The 12,732-nt window shown below is 34.9% G+C and overlaps 1 protein-coding gene across 1 annotated transcript in view; it reads right to left on the minus strand.

Moving 5' to 3' along the window:
* LOC113828396 (mitochondrial 2-oxoglutarate/malate carrier protein) overlaps positions 1 to 11,205 on the minus strand; it is an 11,747-nt gene extending 542 nt beyond the window's left edge. The window contains exons 1-6 of the mRNA XM_027381366.2: positions 11,056 to 11,205; positions 7,073 to 7,297; positions 6,206 to 6,296; positions 3,036 to 3,249; positions 2,582 to 2,681; positions 1 to 2,080 (exon numbers count right to left, since the gene is read on the minus strand). The exon at positions 1 to 2,080 is cut by the window's left edge and continues 542 nt beyond it. Coding sequence (XP_027237167.1) covers positions 1,849 to 2,080; positions 2,582 to 2,681; positions 3,036 to 3,249; positions 6,206 to 6,296; positions 7,073 to 7,297; positions 11,056 to 11,117 — 924 coding nt within the window. The 5' untranslated portion in view covers positions 11,118 to 11,205 and the 3' untranslated portion in view covers positions 1 to 1,848. The remainder of the gene's footprint in view (positions 2,081 to 2,581; positions 2,682 to 3,035; positions 3,250 to 6,205; positions 6,297 to 7,072; positions 7,298 to 11,055) is intronic.
* Between the last annotated feature and the right edge of the window lie 1,527 nt (positions 11,206 to 12,732).

Genomic DNA, 12,732 nt, shown 5'->3' on the forward strand with positions numbered 1-12,732 from the left:
GGATGTTACGATGAATGGTATATGATGATGATGTCCTTCCGCAGTACGTTTACACATTAAAAGAGGTTTTTCAGTCAATGTCCCAGTAAGCGTTGCACCATTACAAAAATATAATGCCACAGCTTCCTTGTTCAGCTTGTCCCAGTGCTTTCAGAAACCACTGTCCTGTGGTTAACAACTGCTGTTTTATCATTACCTTACATGTGGCAGCTTCCTTTTATATCAGAGACTGATAGGGAAGACAAGTAGTTCATATACAAACAAAAAATATCAATAGCATCATAGCTATGAAACAAAATCCTCTGGAGTTTTAGACAAATTCCCCTCCGACTTAATTTACAATCAAGTCACACAGCTGGAAATCTGAAGACCTTAACAGATTAACATTATACAAAATAACAATAATGGTACAACTGATGAAGTCACAAAAGGGGATTTTAGGGGATCAAGGAACCATGATAAATCTTTAAAGATTATCACCAGGTACATCTCAGGAGAATACAACGACAGCCATAATAAAGTTTGAATCATGGGCCTCCGGGAAATGTCCTATGGGTCTTTTTATGTGAGGATCTCCAGACCTCTTTTGCACATCACAGCATCAATCAATCTCATCTCTGGACACATATTTCAAGTCAGATTGACCACCACCAACCGACACACTGTCTTTCTCAATATTTTTGGGTGAACATTATCATCTTTTTTATCAAGCATGCATAAATTATCACATGCCTCTACTAGCTTTCTGAAATAACAGAAATATTTGCAAAGAAAGTAGCAATTATGATAATTATATGTACTTAATTTCCATGTAAATGTCCCCATTCTTCCGCAAATTATGAAATTCACAACAAATTGTCAAAGTCCCAACACTCATTTTTCTTCCTGTTACATCATGGCTAGGAAGTGGCCAATATACTCTTACTATAAATTTTCTCTAGATTTAAATAGATTTAAACATTTACATTAACTATTCACAATTCAATACTTTTTTATAATACGTCTGACCACATCACATCTATATTATTACCTAACTTGCACTCCATCTACTCCTAAAATTAAGTATTGTTTTGTATTGCATCATTCCAATATAACTTCTAATCACAGGGGAAAATGAACACTAGTCCTCTCCCATGTCAGATCCCAGAACATATAAAGGATTCTCAACTGTTAGGAGAAGAAAGAGCTCACATTCCCCATCAAGTGCATCCTCCTGTTCTGACCTGCTCCCAATCTTATCCTCTGCAAATCTGACAAACTGATCTAGACATTTTGTTTGTTGGAAAGGACGTCGGATGGGTCGTCTCTCTCGATTCTGGACTCTAGACTTACTCATCTTAGTTAAACCCACACAGCATCCAAACAAAACTTATAAATATACTCTTGTTAGATACTGGCAACATAGGACACAGCCCATGTCGTGTTGCTTCCTATGCTTATGCAACACGCAATCTTGAGTTTGTGTTAACTACTGAAATAAGTGAAAATGTTGATTTTTTCTGAACAAGGAATATTCCTACTTTTCCTACATCCATTCCTACAAGCTTTAAAAGGCATTTTACTTTTCCTTTACTCCTCTCAAGGAGTGGGGAGGGCAATAAATAATGGCCCCTTATAAGTACCTCCACACAATTGGAGTAGATTGCAGAATTTTAATAATGATAAAACAGATTCTGTCATAACTAAATGATAATAATATTAAAATCACATTGTAATGTCTCACCTACAAAATTTCAGATACCTACACAATAAATAAATTCATAAAAAAAGGTTAATGATGGAAAACAACAAAACATATCTACATGACGACAATCCACTACACTGCAACTACACCATCAGTGGGCTCCTTTAAAGGCCTCCTCCCTTGGCTGCGGAATCCCCTAATACATGCTTCTTGTAGACGAGGTTCATCTGCTCAAGGAAGATGAAAGTGAGGACGGTGTGGGGTCCTAAACGCATGTAGTACGGTGTGAAACCTTTCCAGAGTGAGAAGAAGCCCTCGTTGCGGATCACCTTGCCCAGAACGTCTAAGGCACCCTTGTATTCTGGCTTGCCATCAATTATCTTCATGTTCTGGATTCTGTGGAGGGAAGTGGCAGAACATATGATCACATTAATTGGGAATAATTGTTCAATATTAAATGCCCTATCAGTGTGGCAAGGCTCACTAGCAGCTCATTATTCTGAAATATAGAGGGGACTTGATTTCTGGTGTTAACTTTTTGGTGGTTCTTTGTGCTTTTCTAGGCTTGTCAACTCTAAGTCTAGTAGGACCATACATGATCACTGCCTCTTATTTCACTGTCTTCTCTGCCCAGATGGATTTCTCGTAACTATCTTTAAAAATGCATTTCCCATTAAAGTTCTATAAATTTATTTTTTTCCCCTATAAATAGCAAATATACAATGAAATAGAGATACCCAGAATTACAAAAGCCTGGATAAAAGGGGTTTTAATACAGTAGTTGAATGTCCTGAATCTATGCATCACTTTCACATGAAAATAGAAATCTGTATTATAAACAATAAATAAATCATTCTGCACAGACCAGTCTCTTCCTCTTTCCCATTCCCAGCTCACCTGGTCTTGGCAATGTCGACGGGCATGGAAGCAGCTGTTGTGACGAGACCCGAGATCATGGAGGCACAGAAATGGAGGAAGATGTTCTCTCGGAAGTAACCTGCCAAAAAAGGGCCAATGCCTTTATTATGAGGACTTTCCATTCACTTTTTACATATCTATTCAGCCATTATTATTCATTTTATAATAATTTAGTTTTATTTAATTACAAAAATAAATATTCTGGTTAAACATTGCTAAATAACACTAACAGACTTTGGCCTGTGCAATTTCATGCATTTTTACTGAATTACTTCACAATATGAAAAGGTGGAGTATTTTGATTTTGTGAAGGTACAGGTAGGGTAAATCTGTCAGTGTTAGCATGTGACTGACTGTGCATGTGTGTGTGTGTGTGTACCTTTTGATCATGTGCATATGGAAATATGTGCTCCACTCTGTCATCCCCACACACCTGTCCCCAAAAGCGCCTGCTTAGCCTGTGAGTATGATGCTAGCTGAGCTGCATTCACAACCATGGCCCTGCCCATGGTAGGAATAGCTCCTCTCCACAGCGTGAACACTCCTTCCTCTCGCGCCATTCTCAGTAGGGCATCAAACACATTCTTGTAGTTGCGCCTCTCAGCCAGGGGTAGTCTGCCGTCTGAGGTCATACGAATGAGGGACACCTAGAAGGCAGTTGCAAGGTTATGAGAGGGAGAGAAAGAGTAGGCATGAACCAAAAAAACTACAATTACTTTATGGCTACCTATGTGATTTATTAATACGCGTCAGTTTTAATGAATGAAGTGGTTTCTGAACTCTGATTTCTTAATTCACTTAGCTCTGATTGAACCCTACAATAACCCAAAGAAAACTTCCTAGTTACTCTGTAAAAAACACTAATGCAATTATAACACAATCATATAAAAAAGGGTGGAGCAATTTGCACTTTAGAAAGATATTTACATAGAAAACAAAAATGGGCTCTCAAAAATCAACACGTAAGTTGGCAGATGAGAATCACAGAGAAATCACACACAATAGTTACTACATGACCATATCAAATTATCTTTGTTACATCTCCGAGAAGATCACTGAAGAAAGAGTGCAGGATAAACTCTCATCAATGGCTTGAGACCCGCCAAAAAGGAGCCAAATAATAGGTAACATTCTGAGTTCAGCTTTTTTTACCCTGGGTCATTTTCTGTGTATTTCCTTCAATTAAAGTTTATCAGCTAACAACCAATGAAACTCAAGTCATTTCTCTTTTAACTTCTGTTTATATTGTTGAGCCATACATAAATGCAGTTATTGCTTGCCTCAGACCACTTGCATTAGTGTGTTTATGTGTGTGTGTGTGTGTGCATCAAAGTATATCTACAAGCATGTAGATGTGTACTTGTGTATGTGGTGTCAACTTTTTGGAAGTTATTTGTGTTTTTCTTGGTTTGTCACTTTATAAAACTGTGAGAGTAAATGTGTGTAAACATCCATGTAAATGTGCACCTATGTGTATATGTGCATTGTGTATCTCAGCAAAGGAGAAGCCATGCCTAACGGACGTTCTCCAAATATTCAGAAAACGAGGGAACAAAAATCTTCAAGAATCTGAGGTCATTTTCTGCAGCTTTTCCTGAGCCTTTTCCATGGAATGAAAAAAAAAGTAGATAGGATAACACCTGTTCAAGAGGAACAGAACATAAGCTCAAAAAAAATATTAGTTTGAAGCAGAATTAAAGAATTTTGAAGAAAATTGGGAATATTATTGTTCATTTTCTGAAACTTTTTTTTCAATGAAGCTTTTATCATCTAATTGAAAATTGGGAATATTATTGTTCATTTTCTGAAACTTTTTTTTTTCAATGAAGCTTTTATCATCTAATTACCAAAGAAACTACATTAATTTCTCATTCAAATACTTTTTGTGGCATGTTGATATGTAAGACTGCTTCCTGAGTTATAGGACAAACACATTACCCTGTGAATGCAAAATTTGACAAGACCTATATGTAAATGTGGTATTTGTTTGTGTAAACATGAGTATATGTGTATGTGTACACAGTCAATAACAAACATTTTGAAACACAAGCAGATATAGACTGACCTTGATCCCCCCCCCCCCATTATGAGCAATCATTCAAACAATTATTCTTGCAATGTAATGATACAAATTGATTTTTATAGGTATTAGACATTTTGTATAAATTGTTTAGTCTTCACATTTTTCAGTCATACATATGTATTAAAAAGTAACTTCATCATCAATTTTTTTAGCTTTCCCAATTATTTAGGTTCCAATGAACACAAACATAAAACCTTTGCTATTCCAAAGGTCTAAGCGGGTGGCAATGGCACGACAACTATCCCGTGCTCCTCCTAGTGGGTCCAAGCCCATGAGGTTCTCTGCCTCATGTACACAAATGAGTTGTTTTGCTTTATTTAGGGAATAAAGGCTCACCACCATTCTTGCATTATCATTGAACCCTAAAGTTAAATGGATGAGGTTTCTGTCAAAATCAAATCCTATCAACCATATTTCTTAATGAAAGGAGATTGAAGAATTATATGATTGTTTTCTCTTTTTCTTCATTTTCTTATTAAAAATTCCTCACATTTGGAGGAATCAATTATTACAAGTTACTTTGTTCCTATCATGAACTATTTATGCAGGTAGTGTCAAAATAAAAGGTTTATTTTTCAGACCAGTATGGGGAATATATGTATAAGAAAAAAATGCTGATTTAACACTAATCCAGCTTGTTGTAAAACTATAATGCCTATCTTTTGTCTTATAATTGCATAGGTAATTCAACATCCGTATAAGAGTCTGAAACTGGGTATAATACATCTATAACTTCCATGACCCAAACCCACGACCACTAGATCTTCGGGACAATCCCCTCTAACATCTCTATCCATCCCATTTTAGCCACATTAACCCAATCGGGACATTTGGCAAGAATGCTTGCTATGCCTACAGTTATATAAGTTAATTTATTGTCTTTACACATGGATGGCTCTACAAGTACTTAGTCACCCAGGAGTTGGTTATTAGTAATACCTTTCTCACCTGTTTACCAATTTCCTTGATTTTTGGAATGCTTCTTGGGTTATATTGCAAACTAAATACAGCAAATTGTCCATTATTTGTAAAATTTATCTTTCACATTCATTCTTGTACGAGAAGTGCTTTATGTTTACAAAGTTTAACTGCATGGCTGTTGGACTTTAAAATGTATATAATCAGTAATTCAATCTCTATCCTAATTCATAATCTAATCATATCATCTAAATTTTAGAGAGACTAGCATTTTAAACCCATTGTTCCCAAGTACCATAAACCACTAAGTTGTCCAAGGTACAGCTCACTGCAATTGAGTTGTTAGTTTGCTTTGCCTAACATCCCCATTCTGAGTGGCTTTATCTATAAAAGTAAGATAATATAACAGCCAACTTTGGAAGGCCATGTCCCAGCTACTATGTTAACCATTACAATAACTTACAGGTATATTGATAGTTCTTTAGATTTTTTTTTCTACTGAAATTTATGAAATTAATAAATAAGTAAACTATAACCTACACAAACAATATAATTCATACAAACTTAGGGAAAATAAAAAGGGAGAGAACCACTCAAAATACCTCTGCAGGAGTGCCAACAAAGGCACCAGCTACGCCTGCTGTCATGCCCAAGACTGCCTTCACTAAGAAGTTTGGTGGCTCACCACTGGGTCTGGAAAGAAGACAAGAGATGAAGTGGAAAACATTTATGCACAAATTCATGCAAACGAAAAATACTTTTAGATGTACCATGGATTAAACATAAAATCTCAAATTGGCTGATTTTTGTTTGATGCAAAATTTTATGGCTTATGCAGTTTTCTTCTTACCATGGTTGTGTTCTACTTCAAACGTTTGTTTCTACTTTTGCCTAATTTTAGGAGTAATTACCTATAAGAATGGCTAGCTAAAGAAACAGTTAGCCAAAAAGCTTTACAGAGGAGCAGTAAGGTGGCTGAGGAATAGTCATAAATATATAACAAAGGATAAAAGCAAGTCATCATGAACTGGACAGAAGAAACTAAAATCCAACAAGTCATGGTAAAGCTATATCCTTCTTTTACAACTCTACATACACATTATTATACATTATGCAGTTCACTTAGACAACAAAAAATCATTTATACCTCTTGGGAAAAAATGTGAGAAATACATACATATATTTGAAAAGAGGAAAACATTCCTAATAATCACTGATTTCTCATCCCTTTACAATGTATATTTACATCACTCCATATATCTATCTAAAATATTAATATAGTTTCCTAATAATCACTGATTTCTCATCCCTTTACCATGTAAACTGACATCACTCCATATATCTATCTAAAACATTAATATAGTATATCTATCTATTATAGATATATACAATTCATACACAGGTAAATATATAATAAAATCAAAAATCCTTCAACGGAAGAATAAAAGAGAAAAAAGAAAAGCACTTACCCTGAAGCTTTCTCAAAGAGCCATGTGTAGATGCCAAGGCGAGTGGTAGTGTATGTGGCTTGGCGCAGAAGGCCAGCAGAGAGGCCAGAGTAAAGCGCTGTGAAGCCCTCACTCTTTATGACGTGTCGTATAACATGGTAGCTGGTCTTGTGCTCTTTACTTGTGGCGACCTGCATTCTGTTCTTGACCAGATCCAGGGGCTGCACGAAGCAGGTCGCCCCCATCCTGCAAGAAGAGAAAAGCAATTCAGTCCAGGGACAAGTCTGCGGTATCTAATTCTTTCATTCAGGTCATATGACCACTCACAATTATCTGTTAAAATCATATGTTTTCTTTTTACAAGCTTTTATGATACTAACTAAATATCCCCTTATGTACTTATGTGTACATAGTCTTTATGTAAACAAGGCAGTTGCTGTTTAAATTGAGCTCAGCAGAAGTCTGTTTTTCATCCACCTTCCCCCCTCTAATGCAGTAATACAGATATAATAAGACATAGTGGGGTCTGTACTCAGAGAGGGGAATGAGGTAAGAATATCTTGGAGATACTGAAATATGGAGAATGAAACACGAGAGGTAAGCAACCAACCAGCGGGATGACTAGTACCGCGCCATATTCAAATCATGAAAGATCCACTTTTCATCAACAAATTAAAGCAAATAAGACTGAAATCTGAAAGAAGGTGTGCAGGCAATTTACCTTTCGCTTCATGGCTCCAGTGTGCCTAATGTGGCTCAACTTCAGCACATAATAACTGTCCTGATACTTGCAAGCTTGCCACAAGCCCTTAGAATCAAGGCTTCAATTAGTAAGCCAAATTGACCTTGCCCAATTACCCCATCCCCAACCGCTTTTTAAAAATAATATTAGGATTTGTATTATCATAATTTTCCTTGCTATTGTGCTTATAAAATATAATAAGCAATACTAAAAGCACTAAAAAATTAAATAATAGTTTTTGTAAATCAAGGAAAGGGATAAAAAGACGTGACCATGTACAACTAGAAACCAATTCTTTGGTACCTAAACATTACTGAACTAAAATCATCATGGAAATGGCGAGTATATCATATCCTAGCATCAATGAGTTCATCCTCTAATTTGAGAAAGAAATGCTATGATCTTGAGCCACTATCTTCAGAATACAAAGGCAATACAGTTTTATCTAATCTTCCTTAACCCATTGCCTGATTCTATCAAGAAATGGATAAGAGCATATCACTATCCCTCACATGTACTATCAGAGGCACTTGGAAGCTACTTATACAGCAAGCAACACCTTCACCACCATAAATAGGTCTGTGATGTTATCCGTGTTCTGTGTAAAATGAATAAGAAAATGCAATTTTGGTATCTTATTAGTTCCTCTGGTTAGTAGAACTTTTTTTCTTCTATTGGTAAGAACATTGGTAATTTGTAAAAGGTTATTCAACAGCTATTAATAAAATAAAATAAAAAAGTTAAGAACAGCTCTTATATACTACTGAAATCAGATTTACAGTTTCTCAACTTTTACATCAATCTACATTATGAAACTAGATGAAGACATATTCATAGGGAGTAAAAAATATATTTACTTTACAATCATAATACACAAAGATGGTTAACATCTAAAATACAAAGAAAAATATAGACAAAGATTAAACAAAACTCCCTGCAGACACAATTAAAGTATGTGCTACAGAGTGCAGATAAATGCTACTCTAGCCTAACAGAAATGCAGGAAAAGAGCAATTTTTAATAATAATTTCCCACAGCTGATTAATAGTGTACTGGTCTCCCTACTGGCAAGATATATCAGAAACTCAACTCTTCATTTAGCTAAAGTGTTCAAAAGAAAGCACCAGAAATCATTAACTTTTATGATATGAAAACAAAAACAGATTAAAAAATCTCCTGATAATCATAATCAAGTTCTCTAACAAATATACATAAATTTAGATTTGAAAAATAGCAACACCTCCAGAGCCAATAAAATCAACAATTCTAAATCTTATGATCAATATGAAAGTTCTATGAAGTAACTGCTTTGTAACATGCAACATCAACCTTGGCCATTCAACAAGAAAGGTTGAAAATAATGTTATTTCTACTTTCAAAATCAACCAATTAATCAGACTTCCTAGAGAAAATAGATCACCTGACAGCAGACGGATTTACAATTAATGTATTATGGATGATAGTCACACATGTTCTGAAAGTCAGGACACCTTTCCTAGCAGGTGTCCAACCCTAGCCTCCCCGAGTTCCATTATCTACAGTGTGGTGAAGATGTCTATCAAGCCTTCATACCTTAAAATAATCATGAATATCACCAATCTTTAAAGCAGAGTGGGCGATTTCTTTTTAGTTGGCAAGCAGTACTTTTCTTAATTTAATGTTCTATCATCTAGAAAATAAAGTACTGATAAAGTCTTAAATATATATGTAACAATTACATAAAGAAAGAAAAAATACATGTAAAGAGATTATTTACCAAAATAATTTCCCTAAAATATCTAGCTAAAGAATTAAAGAAAGATACAAAAGCCAAGCACAATTTCATAGTACAGACTTCCTGCAAGAAATTTATTGTAGGACAAGTTACTCTTGATATTTCATTATTTTTTATAGAAAACTTATAACCCACTACCTATGTATATATATATGGTACCATCCACAGCTAGCATTTTTCCAGAAACACGTAAAGAAATATTACGCAGCATAACCTAGCTATAACTACATATTACTGAAATATGTATGCATATCTCTTTCCATGTAAATTAAACCCTTCAATAAGAGTTCCTTCAAGTAGCCACACTCCATCTATAACTGAAACTTGGTAGCACAGAGTGGACTTCATATTCAATTTGCCCTGACTTAGTATGTCTATACTGTAAAGATTAAAAATAAATAAATAAATAAATAAATACATAAATAAATACATAAATAATACATAAATAAATACATAAATAAATACATAAATAAGTAAATAAATAAATAATATAGATATATAAAAATAGATTTAGATATAGATGTGTATGTATTTTTACGCAGCGTGTAACTGCCTTTGTGAATCAGCATTTTATGTACTTGCAACGCTCTTCATGAGTCACGGTCTCTTTGATATATCTAACAATCTGACCCCTCGTTCATTATCTTTACATTCAATATTCTGGTAGATTTCCATGCTGTCTTGCTAAACTACACATGGATGAGGTTAGTTTGCGTGATATACGCTCATTAGCGACCTGTGCATTATTGAGATTGAGCTGTTGCCACGTCATCAAGTCATGGCATCCAGGCCTAGAGTGTATATGCAGGTAGTAACTGACCATTTAACATTTTATATAAGCAGTTTTTATTCCCAAATTCAGAATTTTCTATTAGTCACATTCATGAAAACATTTAAAAATTAGCAATTAACAATTGATTTTTTTGGAACGTGTACATATACAGTAATAAAAAACATTGATCACATACCCTATCAGTCTAAATGTTAATCAATTTGGTAATTCAGTTCCTAATCAAAATCAATTAAACAGCAAATAATATTGATGTCCGACGACCAAGATATTTGTCTGCAAAAGGACTATTAGCGATGAAAACTAAGAGTACGTTTCCCATAGTAAAACCCCTTACAAATAACACCTTGACCGGTATCCACAGGCACATGCAATTCTTCTTTTGTTCTCTTATTGTTAGGGACTGTCACTCCCTCAAACCTTAACTAAAATGCATTCATCTTTCTAAATTGCAAAGTCCCTCGCCATCATCCTAATCCAAGACGGAATAAACTCAGAAAGAGAGAAAAAAGGATGGAAAAAATTCTCGCCCAAACCCGTCCCTGTGATCACGACCCGATCAGCTGATTCAACCCAGCTTTTGTAACACGGCAAACAAAAATAGAACTCTACCTTAAAAAACATTAAAATACTGACAAATATCCTAATTTTACTAGTTCTCATTTAATCAACAGACATTAACACACCAACAAACTCACCCCGCAAGACCGCCGAAAAGGAATTTGATGCCATTGGGGATGGTTTTCTTGTCTTGTGCCATCGCGAGTCTCGTCGGCTGCTCCGTCGACGTAGGGAACACGACGTCTTCTGCCTCATCGCCACGGCCTCCCCCATACTTTTCAGGACAGCTAGCCGGGGAATATGAAAAAAGAAAATTGTACGTATGCCTTTCTCTTCCTTTTAAAATTTAGTTTTTTTCTGTAGCAGCTCTGTGTTTTTTATGCTACAAAAGGAAGTTTATAGTTTAAGAGGACAAATCTGTGTGATATACGAAAGTGGGAAGTAAAAAGTGTCACATGTTTTCAAGCTCTAAGAAGGCTGAAGTATTTTGTGTAAAATTTACGAAAAAAACAAGCATACTGGGCAGGGTCTAAACATGTGCGTACGCATATATGCTTTTGAAGCACGTTAAAAAATGAAAGATTCAAATTAGAGAGTAGATAATTTATGCAATAGTGAAGATAGGTTTGACTATATTCACGATTTTCAGGAATGATAGCATAATATATTTTTGTTGTCATATGGTAATAGGAAATGCATGACTTGTAAGATATATATATATATATATATATATATATATATATATATATATATATATATATTGAATGCTGGTAACGTATGGTATATATGTTTTGTTTGAGGTATAGATTTACCCTTCTGAGAGATGATCTATAAACATTTTATTATGTAAGGTGTGCCGGTTGTCATTTCATAACAACTGGAAACATAGAATAATTGCTAATGACGAAAGAGTTTGGATACTTGTCAAGTACGTCTTTTTTTTAATGATATAGTACGTGTTCCTGTTAACAGATAATGATTTCATAAATAAAAACTGTACTTTGTACCTGTATAGCATGAATATATTGAAAAACAGTGATTCCTTAAATTGTATATAAAATGTTTGAAAATTTTAACCAACCTTTAATTTTAAACGTTTTCTTCATTTCACACACACAAAAAAAAAACAGGATACCTGTCAATACGCATACTAGACTTATCTAATCAGATAGGAAATCCATTCTCATCCATACCGGTCATGCAAAGATAACGAAAATAAAATGACGTTATTACTTCAACAAAAACAAACGGAATGTTTCACAGTTTCTACAATCCAATAACGAAGACAGACGTCAAACTAAACAAAACACCCCCGCCCACATAATCTCTAACCGATCATCCATTTATGAACCATAACCAAATAATTCATCGTTCGAAGTTAAAATCAAAAATAAATTTATTTTAGTTCTCATTTGACTTAAAACTCGACGTCGTCTGCTGCGAGCTCTTGACTCGACCTGTCTGACCTTGGGCGCCGTTCAGAGGTGAGTCTCCGTCGCTGACCTTCCCTCATTCCGGTTTTATGCCACTGGTCGATAATTGGTGGCGAATCAAAGTGAATTTGAAGTATGTGGCGAATATGATGTGTGTTTTCTTTATGGTTGGGTCTTTTGTTGATAATGGGAGCTCGATATCCGGCTTTGACATGCGATATCGAATGAGCGATTTTTTTTTTTTTTTTTTTTGTTTTTTTTTTTTTTTTTTTTTTTTTTTTTTTTTTTTTTTAAGGAACGCGAATGTCAAAGGTGTAACTGTATTTCTGTCTCTCTCATGATAGTGGTTGCCGCGCGGTAGTGGTGCGAGATAAACACATC

The sequence above is a fragment of the Penaeus vannamei genome, chromosome 6 (genome assembly GCF_042767895.1).
Source record: "Penaeus vannamei isolate JL-2024 chromosome 6, ASM4276789v1, whole genome shotgun sequence".
Lineage (NCBI taxonomy): Eukaryota > Metazoa > Arthropoda > Malacostraca > Decapoda > Penaeidae > Penaeus > Penaeus vannamei.